Below are 18,892 nucleotides of genomic sequence, written 5' to 3' on the forward strand. Positions count from 1 at the left end.
TCTGGATGGGGCCTGGGCATCTGGGTCACCCACCAATACGCTCCGGCGGCAGGTGATTCAGGAGGGCACCTTCCCTGGGACACCCACCGATGAGCGAAATGACCTGATCAAATGTTTGTCTTATTCAAGAGCAATGTGTTTAGTTGTAGAGAACAGTCTGTATAAAATACAGATGAATTTCTGGGATTAGTGCTGGTGACGGCTGCACAACCCAGCGAGTATCCTGAAACCACTGAACCGCACACTGTAGAACAGTGTATTTTATGTTATGTGAATTACATTCCACTTTTTCACGCAAGGAAAAATACAAGTGAGAGCAGAAGACAGTGACTTGCAATCCCACCGATACTGGTAACAAATGACAGAACACCCGGGAGGTAGAGCGTTAAGGCTGCTTTTCCCAGGTATATGTAGTTAATTCAATTACTTTATACGTGCTTAACCCTCAAGGAGCTGCCCTTGACCCCCTGCCACATGGCTTTACATTCTTACATTCTGTCTGTACCAGGATGACTCCCCAGTTTATCCCCGCAGCCTCCGTGTCCCTGAACTCCAGGCGCCAGCATCACCTGCTTCCTGGGCCCCTCATCCAACATGCATCCATGCTTCACACGACCAGAGCTGGACCCCTGCTCCTGCCACCTCCACACCTGTGCACTCCCCACTTGAGCAACGGACATCCCATTCTAACGGTTGCTCAGGTCAAAATCCTTGCCGTGGACCTCGACTCCCTTCTTTGTCCCACACCCCCATCCAGTCCATTAGGCTACCCCCCCCCCCCCGTCTCCACTTTCAAACTATAACCTGAGTCTAACCAGTTCTCTCCATGTCCTCGCCTGCCTTGCTGGACCCGGCCACCACCACCCCTGATGACCATGCAGCGCCCTCCCGTGGGTCCTGATTCTGCCCGTGCCTGCCAGGAATCCTGCCAGGAATCCGGGCTCAGAGCGGCAGCCAGGTGATCCACTTAAATAGCAACAGATTCTGAGTCTCACTTACCTCCTACCTCTCCCTGACTCTCTAAGCCCCACCTGGCTGCGCCCTGCGAGGCCATACACGGGCCACTGGGCTCCAGGGCAGGGCCCAGGAAGTGCTCCCCCTTCTCCAGGTCTTTCCCTGCCACATTCCTTGACGAACGTGGCTGGCAAGTATATGCCCTTCTGAAGGCTTCCTGGGGCCTGGGGCTCCACCAGGCAAGGCGGTGTAGGGAGCGGAATCTCGGGAATGAGCCATGTTTGGAGGCAGGAGGGGGCATCTGGGGGCTGAGAAGCACTCCTCAGTTCCTCTGTGTACCCCGCCGGGCCCCTTGAGGTCTGAATACTGTGCCGAAGTGGGGAGAAAAAGAAACCCTGCCCACCGCCTCATCCTTGCCTCTTCCTCCCGCCCTCTGTCCACCCCCAGGCCCCAGCACCTTCCTTCTCATCAGGGAGGTTTGCTGAGTGACCACGGCAAGTCAGGTGCCTTCCAGGTGTAGGAGATACAACCAGAAATAAGACAAGAAGCCCGCTCTCAGGGGGCTCACACCACAGGGGACGGGACACACAAGAAATCACCACCACCACTAAAACAGACGGTTAGCCTGCGGTTGCGAAGGAGAAAAGGATAAAGCTGGTTAGGAGACAGGACAGGTGCCCACATATTGCCATTGTAGATGGGGATGGCCAGGGAAGGCCATGTGGACTCTGTCTGGCCTCTGTCCATCCAGATGGAGCCCCGGCCACTGGCCTCAGCCTCGACTCCCGCCTGGAGGACCCCTCCACAGGAAGGCCTGCCCCTGTCACCCCTCTGCTTAAAGCCCAGAGGCCCAGCTCCTTGGGGAGAGGGGCAGGCCGGTCCCCACTGGCCCTGGCCCTTCTCTCGGGTTTCAGATCATACCCCGCCTGCGCCTGCGGCCCTGTGCTCTGAGAGTTGTTCTCCCTCGGGTTCGGGCCTCCCCTCCTCCAGGTTTTCACGGCCGGGAACCCTTTCCCAAGCACCCCCTCCCTTCCCTGGTCTTGGAGGTCACCTTCCCCCCAGGCCGCGGTAGGTATCCCCCAGCAGACATGTGACATCCTGCCGCGCACTGCCCCTCCCCCCCGCCCCGGCACCTTAAGGGCGGGGGCCACGCCTGTCCCATTCACCGGCGGGTCCCCAGCGCCCAACAAATCCGCGTCGAATGAATGAGTTCCACAGCGCAGAGACTTGGCCTCATTCACGTCAGATCTTCCGGGCCCTCCCCCCCCCCCCCGCCCGGCGGCGCCGCGGGGGGCCGGAGCGCAGGGCGCGGCGGCCTGGCGGGGGCGGGGGTGACCGCCCCCTCCCTCCGCGAGCCGGGCAAGGCCGGGGGCTCCCCTCCGCCGGCCGGCTGGGTGCCCGCGGGGCGGCCGTGCGGCGGGCGCAGGCCCGGCCGGGCGGGTGCGGGGCGGGAGGTGGCGCCGGGCGCTGAGTGGCGGCTCCGGGTCCACCCCTGGCGCGCCGGTGCGAGCGTGAGGCGGGAGGCGGGGAGCGCAGGGGCGGCGGCGAGAGGGAGCGCAGCAGCGAGCATGTGCCGCGGAGCCCAGTAACCAGGGACGACCGCGGCCACCCCGCGGCCGCGTCGGCGCCCAGCCCAGCGCAGCTCCGCGCCGCGGCGCCCGGAGAGGGCGGCGGCCGGACGGCCCGGGCCTGCGAGCGGCCGCCCCGCGCCCGCGGCCCCGCGCCGCGCCCAGGGGGCCGAGGCGCCGCCAGCCGCGCAGCGCCTCGCGCCGGAGCCCCGCGCCCGGGCCGCGTGGGCCCGGCGCAGACAAAGGCGCGGCCCGGCCCGGCCCGGTCCGGCGGCCCTCCGCGCGCCCCGCCCGCCGCCCGCCCCGGCCCGCGCCGGCCGAGCCGCTCCCGCTGGGCGCCCCCACGGGGTCCGGCCGGGGGCGGGGGCCGCGGCCGCCGAGGATGGGGAAATCCAACAGCAAGTTGAAGCCCGAAGTTGTGGAGGAGCTGACCAGGAAGACCTACTGTGAGTGCGCGCGCCAGGACCCCCGCCCCGCGCTCCGCGGCGCTGCCTCCGCCCCCTCGCGCCCCTCCCCCACGCCCGGCCCCCCACCCCACCCCCACCCCCACCCCCAGACCCCGCGTCCCTCCTTCGGTCGCGCCCGCCTCACCCCTCCCTCGGCCATTCCCGCCCTGCCTCGGCGCGGGCAGCTCTGCAGCCCCCGGCCGCGCCCCCGGCCCCACACCTGGCGCTATTGTTCTAGGGCACCCCTCCCCCCCCCACGCCCGGGACGGGTGCCGCCTGTCGGCGCGCGCGGGGCCACCCCCGGGCCGGGAGGGCCGGCTCCAGTCCCCCCTTCCCCCCCAGGGCCCCCTCTTTGCAGAGCTGTCCGAAAGAGCCGGGGTGTGCTAGGGCGAGGGGGCGGTGGTCGGGGAGGGGGCTCCCGGTTGCGCGGTGGCTGGGGCTGTGCGGAGCCGACTGGCACGAGCGCAGCGGGGTGGGTGATTCATGCATCACGATGCCGCTGCTGTTGCCGCTGCTGCTGCTTCGAGGTTGGCCTGTCGCCCCCTCCCTGGCCCGGATCGTGTGCGTTGGGGTGGGAGGGGGGCGAGACTTGCCCGAACGCTCGAGGCGGCGGCGGCTCGGGGTCCTGGGCGCCCTGTGGGCTGCAGGATTTACAGGGTGAATTCTCCCGTGGCCCTGATCTCACCTCCCCTTTTCTATCTCAATCTACCACATTGGGAAATGGGTTGATACAGCGGGGGGTGGGGTGGGGTGGGGGGCGATCTGGGCCATCTCAACAGGTCACCGTCTGGGGGGCCCCCTAGGAGGAGGGTCTGCCCATTTCGGACTTATCCAGAGCTGGCCCAGTGTGTCTCTCCACTTGGCCCAACTTCACAACTGTCCTGTACCCTTGCATCTTCAGTTTCTCCATGACTGACTTCTCCCTTCCCTGCAGCCTCTTGGGGGGGGCACACCCCAGCTTGCCAGGGGTTCATGGCACTGGGTCCTGACCACATGCTCTTATTTTGGGTGGGACCGGGAGAAGGACGGCTGTGTTGTCTGGAAGGGCTCCAGTCTGGGTGTCTGACTTGGAAGGGGGTATTGGCCCTGGGTGTGGGCTGCAGTTCAGAACCCATACCTGGGCAGCTGTGGGGGGGGGCAGCCCCTCTGCCCTCTTCCTTCCCAGGCAGGAGATTGACTGCCAGCCTTCTGCGTTGATGGAGGCCTAGGAGGCAGCTTCTGGTGGTGCATTGCACAACCTCTGCCCCCCTCCCCCCTCCATTGGTCTTCTGGGCACGTTTGCAGGTCTGGCCAAGCCCACGCCTCAGCTCCGTGCCCCTTGCCCCCCTGTGCTTAGAACAAAGGGGGCTTTCCTGAGTGGGCGCTAGTCTGCTGAGAGGTAGTGGTCCTTCTCCAGTGGAATTCTCCAGCAAGGAGGTCACATCCCAGTACCTGCTCCTTGAAGCGTAGAGGCTCCAAGGACAGGGACACGGTCCTTACTGTTCTTACCCTCTTTCCTGGGGGGGACAGGAGGGGGGGAGGTGGCCCAGTTTGGCTGCTGTTCTGTGAGATTTGCTGGGCCTTCCCTCAGGCTCTGTCCAGTTGTGGGCCGTAGCTGTCCGCAGGCAGGCTGCAGGTGGGACGTCCCAGGCTCCTGTGCCCGGAGAGGCAGAGAGCACCACGGGCTTTGACGGGCATGGTGGGCTTGGGTTGAACCAGGGCGTCCCCATGCCGGTGGAGCAGGTGGTGGGGAGAGGGGACTGTGAGCTGAATGAAGCTGGGTTGCCTGCTTCCTGAGTGTGTCACATGCCAAGCTCTTCGCATCATTAGCTCATAGAATCCTCAGCCGCCATGCACACGGTGGGCACTATTACCAGCTGCATTTACAGACAAGGGAACGAAGACTCAGAAAGGTGAAGTCGTGTGCCCAAGATCCGTGGCTCGTCACCAGGTGGTGCCAGGACTCAAATTCCGGTCTGTCTCCAAAGTTAGGCCCCTTGAAAGACCTCAGAACTCAGGCCGAGAAGTCAGGAGGGGCTTTTCTTCTGTGGGTCCCTGTCTGGTTGATGCCATCAGCCCGTGATGGTAGATTCTAGATGGGAAGGGGTGGAGGGTGGTGGTCATTTCCCCCCTCCCCCCGCCCGGGCACATCTGTCAGCTTTGGGAGAAGTTGAGTCAACAAGGCTTTGTTAGGAATGGGTCTGGTGGTGCTGAGCCGGCCTGGGCTATTTTTAAAGGCCTTTGGAGACATGGAACAGTTTTGATCTGAGAGAGTTAGCCGAGAACTTTCCTCTGTAGAGCCCTTATTAGGTGTGGGCTGGGGGAGGTGGCGGGGGGTTCACTGGCTTCCCGTCGGTCTCCCTTGCTCCTGCTTGGCTGTGCTGGCACTTAGTAGGGCCACATATATTTGTTGCTGGAAAGTCTCCCCGCAGGAAAAGCAGAGAAAGCCTCCAGCTTGTTCTAAGGCCCCAGATGGGCTTCCTTCTGATGGGGACTGAGCCATCTGCTCTGTGTTCCGGGGGTTCTGTGTGTGGGGTCAAGAGAGGAGCACTTAGCAAGGACCATCAGCGTCTCCGGGAGAGCTTGTCAAATTCCAAGTGCATGGCTTGCTTTGTGCTCAGATTTCTCAGTCCGGAGGTCTGGGCTGGGTCCAGGGCCCTGCGTCCTTGACAGGTGTTTGTCACGCAGATCTTGGTTCCCAGGAGCCCCATTTGAAGACCCACCCTGGTCCCATGGGTCCTAGGCCACCTCGGGAGAGCACAGCTGGCTGCAGCGCCCAGAGGGGAGTCCAGATGTTCACACCTGAGTCATTGCTGGCTGCCACCCTTGGTGGTGACTCGCCTGCTCCCTGGGAAAGACTGTCCTGGTGGTCTGTGCGTGTGTGCGTGTGTGTCTCTGTGTGTGTGTGCGTGCGCATGCGTGCGTGTGCACGCACGAGGGAGCAGGAGGAGGTCTAAGACACATCTGGACGCAGCCTCGCTAAAACCTCCCGTCTTCTAGGCTGAACACTGCAGAGGAGACTTTTTTTCCTCCTTTGCAGATAAGATTTTGTAAATCATCGTGCCCCGTCGTGCAATCCTTACCCTTCCTGGCGCAGCTCACACCCAGGAGCCCCAGCAGGTTCGAGACTGATGGGGGCCCCCGCCCCGCTGGGACTCAGAGAGCAGGACTCAGTGTGGCCGGCAGCCCAGTTTCTTGGAGGTCTGGCCCACTTTCTTCCAGCTTGTTGTTGGTGAGGCTGCTGTCAAGCCTGTGTGCCTAGGCTGTGGGACAGGCCAGCCCCTCCCCTCAGTGACCCTCGGTTTCCTCATCTGCCACACGGGGATGCTCGTGGGTCTTGGGCCCCAGGGGATGTAACGCATCGATAGGGTAACTCCCTTATAGCCTCATCTGTGGCCTTTGGTAAAGGGGCCTCCTTAAGGCGCGACAAACACCTGTCAAGGATGTAAGAGTGGATGTGAGCAGTCGTCACTAATGTCGCTTCGACTACCCAGTTCAGCTGCCTCTTGAACCGATCTCAAGTGCATCTCGTGGGCAGAGTTCATCCCTCCACATGGAATCTTCCTGCGGCCGCAGCCTTTGTGCCTGGCCCGCAGGCGGCAGAGAAAGGTGGCAACCTCACTCTGCCCGAATCCTGGCAGGTTCTTGTTTTACCTGCAGTAGTCTCCCCCGGACACCCCCCTTGTTCATTTCTGGTCTGCCCGGGCTGCCATTCATCGAGCCCTCGCTCGACACTGACACGGGAAGGAGAGGGATGTACCCTTGCCTTCCGATGGAAACCAGCCAGATGGTCCAAAAAAACCAAGCTTGTGGGGCTCGAGCCATTTGTTGCGGTCTGGGCTCCAGCCTGGCAGCCCCCACAGGCAGACAGACAGACACCCCCACCCCGCCTCCCTTCCTTAGCCTTTCCCCGTGGTGCTCCCGGTACTCCCCAGGGACCCTCTGTCTAGGACTCGGAGGAGGTCACCTGCTCCTTGTCGCTCTTGGTCAGCCCAGGCTCTGCCTTGACCTTGCTTGCCAACCTTGAGTCTCTGCAGCCTTTTTTCCTGATGCCCAGAATGGTGCCCAACACGCGGCAGCTCCCGGAGGGGAGGAGCAGCCGGATGGGAGGCCCGGGTAGCCGGCAGCTAAAGCCTCTGCCACGCAGAGCCGAGAAGGGGACCCTAGTTCACGGTCAGGAGTCTGGGGTTAAGAGATGCTGGGTGTCACCAGTTGGGCTCTTGTGGCTCTCTGGCTTTGGGAAGGGTCACACGAGGGTCTGTTCCCGGAAGAGAAGGAATATTCTCTGATGGTGATCAGAGAATGATGGTGATCACCCCCCGCACCCGGTGCTGGCCAACCAGAGGGGGCAGGACGTTGCTGGTGGGGGGAGGGAGTATCTGGTACCCATCTGGGGACAAATAAGCCGGGGTGTGAAGGCAAGGAACAAACCACCTGGCAGAGGGAAGGCCCAGAGGGAGGAAGGCAGCTTCTGTAATCCTATGTATCCTGGGCACAGGAGGGTGAGACCGGGGAGGCTCGCTCCCTCTCTCCCCTGGAGGTGAGACTGAACAGCAACAAGAAGAGTCAAGGTTAGGGGAGTTACACTAGAGTGGGCATCTGGGCAGGAAACATCTGATCCGCTGTTAGGAAAGAGCTCAATATCCTGGAGAAGGGGGCTGGGTCCTCAGTCAGGCTCTGTGACCCTGGGCAAGTCACTTACCCTCTCTGAGCACCGGCTCATTCATCTGTCTCACCTGCCCGTGTGACTCCGTGGATCCAAATGGGAGGATGCTTTGAGGTCCCGAGTGTGGACCAGAAAGGGAAGGGGGGCTGTTTGGCAGCAGAGAGGCAGGGAGGATTGTGGGCCTCTGGGACCAGATGTCCCAGGGTTCTGGCTCTTTCCTTGTGCAAGCCGCTTCTCACAGAGCTTTACTTTCCTCCTGTGGAAGATGGGCATCCCAGAGACCCCGGAGCTGGATTCACGGGCATGTGAAGGGGTTGGCGCGGTGCCTGGTTCGAGGGGACGCTTTCAGCTTCTGGTGGCTTCCGTCCTACGATCCTCTGTCTCCTAGAGCAGGATGGGAGGAGTGGGTCTGCAGCCTGCCCCCTTTGTGCAGAGAGAAGCAGAGGAGGCCAGAGAGGGACAGGGACTTGTGGGGGTCACAGAGCCCGGGCCTCCTCCTCATACCTGTTCTGGCTCTTTCTGCCTCCTCTGGCTCCTTCCGGCGCCAGCCCCACCCCCACCCCACCACAGAGATTCTGGCAGTGTGACATGAAAGCCCTTTCTCCTGGCCACCCAGCTTCCTCTGCTCCCAAGGCCAGACCTCGGCCCCTCTGGGCCGACTGTGGGCAGCGGGCAATGCAGCCGGAGCTGGGCCAGGCTCACGTCACTCCTCACCAAGGGCCCCGAAGGCCATGGGAAGGGATCTGCACGTTTTCTGAGATGCGTGGGGGGCCACGGAAGGAGGTGGTGGAGAAAGTTAGATGTGGGTTTGGAGAGTGTTCTTGTCTATAGTCCAAGAACGGATGGGAGGAGGGGGTGGTCCTCGGGGCCGGGGGTGGTCACGGTGATGAACTGGGTGTCCGTGGGGGTGACAACAGAGCTGGGTATCCTTGGGAGGAAGATTCCATTGGACTTGGTGTGTAGGTTTCATTACCTTATGCATTTGGAATTACATACTTTTTATTTTCTAACTTTTTAAAACCTGACAATTGGGAATGTTTGCTCACATTGTTTACTATTCTTTTAAACCATGATTTTTAAGGGGCGCCTGGGTGGCTCAGTCGGTTAAGTGTCTGACTCTTGATCTCAGTCTTGATCTCAGGGTCGTGGGTTGGAGCCCTGCGTTGGGCTTCATGCTGGGCATGGAGTCTACTTAAAAAAAAAAAAAGTTTAAAACATGATTAAAAAAATAAAAAGCATGATTTTTTAAATGGTGTATCCTATGAATGCAACATTTTATTTGGTTCCCTTCTATTGGACAGTTAGGCTGCTTTCTTAATCCATCCCTCCCTCCCTCCCTCCCTCCCTTCCTTCTTTTCCTCCTTCCCTCCTCCTCTCCTCCTCCTCCTCCTCTTCTTTTTTTACCAATATCAATAGGGATGTGACAAACATTTTTCTACTCAATCTTTGTACGAACATCTTTGCAATAAATTTTTGCACGGAGCTCTTCTTGAAGATAAATTCCCCCAAATGAAGCTGCAACGTTAAAGCCCGGGGACATCTGAAAAGGCTTTTGATAGAAAAATTGTTAAATCACTCTCTACAAAGTATGTTCCAATCTTCACTCTCAGCAAACATGGGTGAGAGAGTGCCTGTTTCCCTGCATTCTTGCCAGCACTGAGTCTACCTGCTTTTCTTGATTACTGCTGATTTTGTGGGGAAGAAAGAGTAGCTCCCTCGTTCAAAGTTCATTCCTTTGATTACTATTAAATAGAATCCTAGGGTCTTTGAGCTAGAGGAGACTTTGGGGTCATCTAGTCCAATGCCTTTATTTTACAAATGGGAAAAGCAAGTACTGGAGAGACGAAGTGTTTCTCCCAAGGTTACAAGGCAAATACCAGGCAGAAACCCAGGACTGCTGGCTCTAACTTTTGGGGTGCTCCCCACTGTGCCATGAATGGGTTGGCTGTTGGGGTGGAGACGGGGATGTCTTGCTGTTTTCTGACTCGGTGCATCTTGCCCTAAATATCTCTTACTCTCAGGCAAGGCCGAAAACTAGTATCAATTAAAAAGAGCATCCTTCTTGGGGCGCCTGGGTGGCACAGCGGTTAAGCATCTGCCTTCGGCTCAGGGCGTGATCCCGGCGTTCTGGGATCGAGCCCCACATCAGGCTCCTCCGCTATGAGCCTGCTTCTTCGTCTCCCACTCCCCCTGCTTGTGTTCCCTCTCTCCCTAGCTATCTCTATCTCTGTCGAATAAATAAATAAAATCTTTAAAAAAAAAAAAAAGAGCATCCTTCTTCCCGGCATTTTGAGATGTAACACTTTGCACGTCCTGGGCGTGGTCTCTTTACCAGGGCAGAGAACGTCATAAATGAATGTGCCAAGTTTCCAGGTAACTTGAAATTGGGGTCAGATTCCCAGCTGAGGGCAGGACAGCAGAGTGTTGAGAGCTTGTGAGACAGCTTGCTGTCTTCTGGCAGTGACTCTGCCGAGCGCCTTACCCCTCTGAGTTCTGGGTGTTGTGTGTGCCGTGGGGATGGACCACAGTGCTTTTCCCAACAGGCGGACGCAGGGACCGGCGTGTAGTAAGGGCTCCGTCAATACTCTCACAGGAAAGTGGGTGCTAAGCTGTTGGTGTCAGGGGACAGCAGTCCTTGGCCACCCCCCTGGTGGTCACAGGGTGAGCGGTCACAAGCCCTCTGCTCAATTAGGAGTGAGTGGCGAATGGGATGGCCTCTGTATTTGGCCCAGCCGGTGGGCAGCGGGATCATTCTGCCCTGGGCTCCTGGCTCACTGAGTTGGGGAGGGAGGACAGGCTCTGGAATGCTGGACTTTAGGTCCCTGCATGGACTTGGCTTGGGAGGGCCAGAGAGACACCTGCCTGCACTTCAGTCCCAGAACCATCCCATCCTGGACAGTGACCGTGGAGTCCCCGGTGCCCCTGGGACTCAGTTTCCCTTTCTGTACAATGTTCAGATTGCCAGCTGGTGAGACTAGGGACCGAGCGTGCCTGGGCTCTGGCGTCTTCTGACCTGGGATCATGGGCTGTCTCAGCCACAGGCACAGGTCTTAGTTTCTCGTGCCTCGGTTTTCTCTTCTGCAAACTGGGGCTGTTGTGGGTGAGGTGAGGGATAGTAGAGACAGAAATTTGATGGCTGCTCAGTGATGAGGGCGAATCTGTAATCAACATCGTGGAAGGATGCCGCGCATTCCTAGGAGTGAGGCCCAGCTCAGGGTTCACACGCGCCCATCGCCAACAACTCTCAGGATCCTGGGTGGTCCGCGCTTACAGATGAGAAACAGGCTCACAGGGGATCGGGGTTGGCCCAAGGCCACGCACCTGGTGAGTGACGCAGCTGGCGTTTGGTCTTGGGCCGAGCGCGGGGCCCTTGTGGGTGGGGGTGCCGGGAAGCTGCCTTGGGGGTGTGCGGGCGATCGTGCGCACGCGTGGGTGCCTGGTGTGGGTGTGTGCTGGGGCGGGGGCTGCGGAGCACACGTGCGCGCCCCGGCTGGCGTGGGCGTGCTCCGGGCGAGAGGGTCGGGGTCGCGGCGTGTGTCGGGAGTGGGCGAGCCGGCACGTCTGTGCGCGCGCGTGCGCACGCAGGGGTGTGTGAGGGCCGCTCTGTGCAGGTTGTAAATACGGATGCACGGGGTGGGCGGGGGCGCCTGGGCGTGAGGCTCAGACGGGCCTGGAACCCGAATCAGAAGCCGATGGCGCTGTTGCCTGCTCTGGGACCAGGCGACCGGGCTGCCGCTTCTCAACCTCCTGCCCTCACCACGGTGCCCTGTGGGAGCCCGTCCGTCCGGGGGCAGTGGGGGAATTTGGGAGGAAGAGCAAAAGTGACAACCCCCATTTACCAAGTGAGGGTGCGTTGCCGTGAATACTGAGTATAGATTTACCGCCCTGTGGTCTCACCACGGGCCTGGGAGCAGGGACTATTGTGCCCATTTTACAGGTGAAGAAAAAGAGGCCTAGACAGATTCAGAGACATGCCCATGGCCTCCCAGACAGTCAGTGGCCACTGGGGCTCAGGCGCAAATCTTTGTCTGCCCAAAGCAATGCCCCTCCCTCTGGGGGCCTGCCTCCTACAATCTCTGTGAGCCTTATACCCTTAGAGCTGCTAAGAAGGGTAGTGAGCACCCCATCATTAGAGGCATTCAAGCAGCTGTTGGATATCAGATACTGGCCGGGCATCCCAGATTCCTGGGCTGGAGGTGAGGTTGGACAGTGGGTAGGATCCTTCCAGCTTCATAGCTTTGCACACGGCCCTCGTGGTTTCGCCTCCTGCAAGGCATTTGGGACAGCTTTGCCTTGGCTTCCTTTGGGAGTAGGTAGACTTGAGGCCTGCCAGCAGGCAGCAGCACAACAGTTGTGAGAAGTCCAGGGGGCATCAGTAGGAGTGGGCATCAGGGGGCAGCCCCGCCCAGGCCTCAGGCTTTCGCAGCCTCTGCCCGTCCCAGGCGAGGCTCCGGTGCTCACTAGGTGCCCAGCGCTATGCTCCTCTCATGGGATGCTCCCAGCCCGTGAGCTCAGGAGCGCTGTGTCCTCTTGTCCAGCTAGCACCATCTCTGCCCTGGGGGAGCCTGCAGGCTGGGGCTGGGAAGCAGGAGGCAGCCCAAAGATAAGGCCATGGAGACCAACGGGATACGCCTGGAGCGCCCCAGCCATCCTGCCCTGCCGGTGCCTGGCATGGCCAGGGTGCCTCGAGAAATGTCTGTTGAACAAAGTGGGAGACCACAGGTGCAGCGTGAGGCTCAGGGACACAGCAACAGAGGGGACCTCCGGGGCCGGAGGCCTAGTAGCCCTGCTCCGGTCAACTGTAAGCTCCTTGAGGGTCGGGACATGCATGGTAGATTTGCTTTTTGTGCAGTGCCCGGCCTGGAGCCACGTACAGGGCAGGCCTGTGAACACCTCTGCATAAGGCTCTGGGCTTTCCAAAGTGTTTGTCTATGTGTTGCTTTGTTTTGGTCTTCCGCTGACCAGGGTGGGACCTGTTTGTGCTCCTGACTTGCAATCAGATGGGGCAGGGCTGGGGGGAGGGGATCTCCAGGTTGGAGTCTGGGGTCCTCATTCCAGCCTGACTTGCTATGGCTTTTAGCTGCCCCCTCGGGGTCTCAGTTTCTCCAGTGTCCTGCTGTCTATGAGATGGGGTGTCACCTTTTCTTAGCCCGAGGGTATCCTGATTGGGCCACCCAGGGGGCGGTGTTCCCCACCTACTGAGTCCATGCCGGGGGTGCCCAGGAAGGGGTGCAGAGCAGCCACTGGCTCTGGCACTCCTGGGCTCACACGGTAGCACCAGGAAGCTAATGGGGTGTCCAGGCCACCGTGCTCCGGATTCCCTGGCAGGGGAGAAGGAGGAGGGCGGGAGGAATGTGGCTTTGAGGAATGTTTAACCCAAAGCAGAAATAGCACTCTGCTTTTTTTATTTTAGGCTTAGGTTTTCAGTTAGGAAGTGGGCTCAGAGTGCCATTCTCTCTCTCTCCCTCCCCTCTCTCTCTCTCCCTTGGCTCCCCCACAGCTCTGGCCTTTTGGGGACAGAAGGTGGCCTCTTTTTCTTTTTTTTTTTAAACTAAGAAGCTGCTGTGGGAACCAGAAAGGCCCTGGATTTGGTGGCAGACAGAGCTGGGTTCAGATCCCTCATTCTCCACCTCCCAGCCCTGTGGCCACCCTGACCCTCTGCTTTGTCTTCTATGGAACTGGTGGGGAGGGAAGTGACGTGAGTGGAGATGGCTTGTCTGCGGTATCATGTCGGGCGTTCCTGTTCGGGGAGCAGCCAGGCCTGGGTGCAAAGCCTGGCTCCTCTCCTGAGCTCTGGGACCTTGGTCAACCTCTTTCCCTCGAGCTCCTTACTTCACCTGTAAAATGGGCAGGTGATGATACTCCCGCCTCCCAGGACTGTGGCCGGAATGAGCGTGAAAATATTGGCAGAATGGCATGGTGGGTCCCAGGCTCCTGCACCCCTCCTCTGAGCCCAAGTGGCCTCACACAGGCCTGCTGCCAGGTTGAATGAGGGTCCATGCCCTGGGCGAGGGGCAGCTTGGAGGCGCTCTTCACCCGACCCTCTGCTCGGGCCAGCGCCCCCGCAGCCTCTCCGAGGTCAGTGCCCAGGGACCGTCCAGTGGCCTCCCCCGACCGGGTGGCAAGGACACGTTCAGCTCGTCCTCGTCTCATTCGGGGCTGTGAGCGCCGTGAGGACAGACCCGTCTCGTTTCGGGGGTCCTCACTGTCCCCCCGGCTCCTAGAACAGAGCCTGGCGCATATCCGTTGGGACGAACAAGCAACTAGGAAAAGGGAGAAGCTAACGAGTAAGCAGGGCTGCTCACCCATCCTGGGTCTGTATTCTCTGCTCCTGTCTGGCCCCCCCCCCACCTCCTGGGCCGGGGCTGGGGGGGCCTGCCCTGTCTGGGGGGTCCTGAGAAGTCAGGCACGGGGAGGCTGGGCCCCGGCAAGTCAGGCCTGGCCAGGACCTGGACCCCTCTCACCTCCCCGGGCCTGGGGACACGAGGAGGGGTCCCCCCAGCCCACATGGCCCCTCCTTCCGGCCCCCCTGCCGCTCCTGTCTCTTTGTAGGAACCAAGAGATTCCTGTTCAAAGGCAGGAGACGGGGCTATTTTTGGCACTGTGGGGGGAAAAGCGAATGCTTCCCTTCTGTTCAAAAGTGTATGGTGTGTGTGCTGGGCAGACGAGCCGCTCGATGGGGCTCTAAGCCCGTGCTGCCTGGGCTTCTGCCCCCCGGCCCCCAGGGCCCTGCTTCCCTGCCGGGGCTCAGTAGCCCACAGGGCCACGTTGGGTGATGATTATTTCCAGACTGCCCGCGATGAGGCCCTTGCTGGGCCTGAGCAGAACAGGATCTTAATTAAAACGAACAGCAGCCCTCAAAATAAAGGAGAGGAGCCTGCTAGCTGTTCTTACCTTGATTCGTGTTTCCTCGGCTCAGGCTCTGTGGAGCTGGGGGTGGTTGTGAGAAGGAGGTCCAGCCGGCTGGAGGAGAAGGGCTGGAGGCCCTGGGTGCCCTTGTGGGGTGAATTCGGCCATGGGTATCCCCGGGCCACCTTGCCACTCTTTACTTCCAGATGCAGAAAGCCGTTGTGGAACAGCTGCCTCGTGCCCGGTCCTGTGGGTGCCAGGATGAAGGGCAGATGGACGGATGGACTTCTGCCTTCCTGGCACTCGCGGTTTGGTGGGGAAATGGATAGGAGGCTAGGATAAGCATCAAGGCAGGGCATTCCACAATGCTGTGGGAGGCTACCGGGTCGGGGGTGCATCTGGGAGGGCTTCCTGGAGGAGGTGATGTTTCAGTTGAAACCTGAGGGTAGGGTTGCCAGCCATAATAAACAATTATTCATCATTTATCTGAAATCCAAGTTTACCTGGGCATCCTGTATTTTTATGTGCTAAATTTGGGGGCCCTACCTGAAGCTGAGAAGGCACAAAGCGGTTTGGGGAGGGGTAGTTTATGGGAGATGCTAAGAGTGTTTCAGGCAGAGGGAGCGGCATGTTCCAGGTCTGGGGCATCTAGGCGTGGCCACGGTGAGGACCTAGAGAAGGCGCAGTGGCCAGAGTGGAGGGGAGGTGCATGGTAAGGTCTGATTAGTTAGTCCTGTGGAGGGGCTGCCGACCAGCAGGGCGGGGCCCCACCTGGAGGGAGCCCTGCTGCGGCCGGTCTTGGGAGCCAGGAGAGCCGTGTGAAGCCCCAGGGACACTCGGGGACATGGGTGTCCACCTTGGCCAAAGGAGTACGAGCAGGTGAAGTGGTCACGGCCTCCGTCTGGCCTCCGGCAGGTTCCGGCCAGGCTGACAGGTGTGTGGCTGTGCCTTTCTGCGGCCCATTACTGCTTGGAGTCCCAGTGCTGTTGTCCTCCTGCTGCCCAGGACCAGGCTAAGGACCGGACAGGACCAGTCACTTCTGTGCGGAGGCCAGGTCAGGGCCACCCTCTGCTCTCGGTTCTTAAAAGGCCAGAGCTGGAGCCCGCAGTGCTGCCGGTGCCAGGGTGCCTGGGGCTCCAGCCCCGACTCAGCACCCCCAGGGATGCTGCGGGAGCTGGGCCACCCCTGGCTAGTCACTCTCCGTGGGGGCTTTGCCACATCTTGGGCAGGAAGGAGAGGGAGGGGTGCTGGTGGTGGAGGTGGGGTGGGGTCCTGCTGACCCCATGCCTGCCCGGTTTCCATTCCCAGTACAGCCCCCACTTGGTCCCTGTATCGCTGTCAGTGTCGTCTCCAGCTCCCCGGTCTGGGGGTGGCTTGCACCTTCCCTGGGCCTCTCAGGGCCCCTCCCCCACCCCCATTCTGAAGTTTCCTTGCTCTGGGGCTTGTGACCTTATTAAGGACTATGACTGACCTGGCTCCTGCCTGAGCTGGTTGGAGACCAGCCCAGCTTGTCCCACCCGCTCCCAGGTCTGGGGATGAGGCAGGGAAGGGGAGATGTTGGGGTAGGCAGATGCCACATGCCCCACATTTCCCAGAACAGGGCTTCTCACACCCCCTCCCATCCCAGGTGCCCATGTCAGTGGCTCTGGTCATCTTGCCGTGTCTGAGGGTGCTGTGACACCTTTATTAATGATAGTAGCAGTTGTTGACATTTTGGGGCCCTTGCTGTGCTCCATCTGCCTAGACCACATCGGGTCTCTTCTGGCCAATTCTTTGTTCCAGCGAACTGTGGCTTCTTGTGGTCCCCTGAGCTCACCACACTCCATGTCATCTCTGGAAAGCCCTTTCCCTTCCTCTTTGCCTGCTGAGGCCTGCCCATCCTTTCGATGTCAGTCTACGCGCCCTTTCCCCAGGGAGCCGCTCTGACCCCCTGACGGGGTCAGGATCCCACTTTACACACGTGGGTAGACAGCTGTGCTGTTGCGTGCTTGGGTCTGTCTCTCCTGTTACATCAGAGACTCGGAGGACAAGGACCTGTTGTGCTGTTGCGTGCTTGGGTCTGTCTCTCCTGTTACATCAGAGACTTGGAGGACAAGGACCTGTGTCTGGGTCAGTGCCGTGTTCCTGGAGCCCAGCTCATGGCCTGGCCCGCAGGCTGCTTAGCAATTAATTACTGGGTGAATGAAGGGGTAAAAGAAATCCCATTTTTTCTTCCCTTTTTTTTTTTTTTGGAGAGAAAGGGAGGGAAGGAAGGTGGGAGGGAGAGGGAGAAGAGGAAGAGAGAGAGAGAGAGAAAAGGCGTGCCCAAGAGTGCAGCCATCAGGGCAAGCCCCTTTATCGGACAGGAGGAATAACCTTGAGCTCTAGAAAGTAAAAGCGGGTGCGTCCACTTCCCCACCTAAAACAAGCATGACACGCACGCATCCTCCAAGAACGGATCCGCACTGAGCACCTACTATGTACCGGATGCTGTTTTGTGGCTGTGACATAGGCAGACACAGATTCTGCCCCCCGGGGCCCCCAGGCGCTGAGGGAAGACAAAATCAGAGAATCCAGGCAGGCAGAAAAGACAAGAACAAAACCGCCCCTCCTGCTGTCCAGGCTTTCCTCTGTGTATGTAGCCGTGGTAGGTTTTATCCTCAATCTCCTGATGAGGAGACCGAGTCTCAGAGAGGTTAACTGACTTGTCCGATGTCACACAGCTGGAACCTGGCAGGGCCGGGACTGGGACCTGTGAGTGTCGCTTGGTCTGGATCGTTCGGCCAAAGCAAGATGTTAATAGATCAGCAGATATTGAGAACTTTTGCTTCCCAGCCCCAGTGGCCTTTCGCTGGGGAGTCAGAGGAGCCAAAGGTGCGGTGCCTCTTTGAGGGCCCCGGATGATGCAGTTCGGCAGTCAGGCGGGAAGGTAACTCCCAGCAGGCATTTGTGTGATGTTTAAATGCCGTACTTCTCCAGCAAGCTCTGGAGTCACACAGACCCTGGTTCTGGTCCCAGCCTCACTGAGGACCGATGTTGGTCCTTGGGCAAGTGGCTTCACCTCTAGAAGCCTCAGTCTCCTGATCTGTAGAAGGGGGGTGCAAAGTCCTTGTCCCACAGCGTCGCTCGGGAATTGAATGAGATTAATGCAGGCCACGTGCTCAGCGCAGGCAGGCACGCAGTAAAGGCTAAGTAAATGGAGACTTTTGTACCTGGAAGCCACAAGACAAAGTACGTTTTTCTGCAGTTTTAAGAATTTTAGGGGGAAAAGTTATTTATTTATTTATTTATTTATTTATTTATTTATTTATTTCACACAGAGAGTAAGAGAGAATGTGAGTGGGGGGAGGGGCAGAGGTAGAGGGAGAAGCAGGCTCCCCGCTGAACTGAGAGCCCATGTGGGGCCTGTGGGGCTTGATCCCAGGACCCCAGGATCATGACCTGAGCTGAAGGCAGACGCCTAACGGGCTGAGCCACCCAGGCACCCCTAGGGAGAAAAGTCATTTAGCTTATATAGAAATGAAAATCAATGTGTTTTGTGACTTTATTTTTAGGGTAAGATAAATGTGTATACATGTTGGAGCAGAATGCAAAACTTGTGGAAATATTTGAGCTGGAACGTATGATTTGAACTACGCCCCACTCCCGGGGGCACCAGCCCTCTGCCTCAGAGGCTCTGGGGAGGGCACCTTTGGGGCACCCCTGGACTCCTCCAGCACGTGGCCCTGCTCCAGGGACCAGGCACTTTCACCTCCCGGTGAGCCGGTGGGAGTGACCATTCTTACCCCATTTGTCAGATGAGAAGACTGAGACATGAGCGGAAAGACGCACATAGCGCTTTACATGTGGGAATGTCTCGGCATCCAGGACGAGGGTGGAGCCCAGAGCCTGGTTCTCAGGGGGCGGACCAGCAAGGGGCGCTTCGGTGGGCAGGAGCCGCTGCTCCCTACTGGACCATGAACCTCGCACCCGAGGCGCCCGGGGCCTGGCCCGCTGCAGGTGCTCAGCGAGTGCTTGCTACGGCCTGCGGGGCTCGGCGGTGGCCCCTTCTCTGGGGACGACCGTCTCCAGGCTAAAGCCTTCTTGAGCACGGGCTTCGGAGTTGGAGGGACCTGGGCGCCCACCTCCACTCCTCCTCCACTGACTGTGTCCTCGGACGGGTGCCTTTGCCTCTGTGAAGCCTCAGTTTCTTCACCAGCTGGGTGGGCCGGCGGGGACCCCCCCACCTGTCAGCACAGGGTCTGGAGCCACACAAGAGCTCAGCCAATGGAGCCGGTGCCCTCTGGGCTCAGAAGAATCCGGAGGGGCCGAGAGGGAGCAGGGACATTTGATTTGGGATCTGAGCAGTCCTGAGCAGCTCTCATACCTCGGTCCCCTTGAGGGCTTGGCTCCTTTCTGGGTCCGAGGACATTTCCCATCAGCACCAACCCCCCCCCCTCCCCGCCCTGGCC

The 18,892-nt window shown here is 59.6% G+C and overlaps 1 protein-coding gene across 2 annotated transcripts in view; it reads left to right on the top strand.

Moving 5' to 3' along the window:
* Positions 1-2,828: 2,828 nt before the first annotated feature.
* Positions 2,829-18,892, top strand: part of NCS1 (neuronal calcium sensor 1) — a 52,409-nt gene continuing 36,345 nt past the window's right edge. For both annotated transcript variants that reach the window (XR_007190979.2, XM_048223412.2), the window contains exon 1: positions 2,829-2,968. Coding sequence is in view for 1 of the 2 variants with exons in the window: in XM_048223412.2 (XP_048079369.1) it covers positions 2,905-2,968 (64 nt within the window). In the remaining variant the exon portion in view is untranslated. The remainder of the gene's footprint in view (positions 2,969-18,892) is intronic.

The sequence above is a fragment of the Ursus arctos genome, unplaced genomic scaffold (assembly GCF_023065955.2).
Source record: "Ursus arctos isolate Adak ecotype North America unplaced genomic scaffold, UrsArc2.0 scaffold_18, whole genome shotgun sequence".
Classification (NCBI taxonomy): Eukaryota; Metazoa; Chordata; class Mammalia; order Carnivora; family Ursidae; genus Ursus; species Ursus arctos.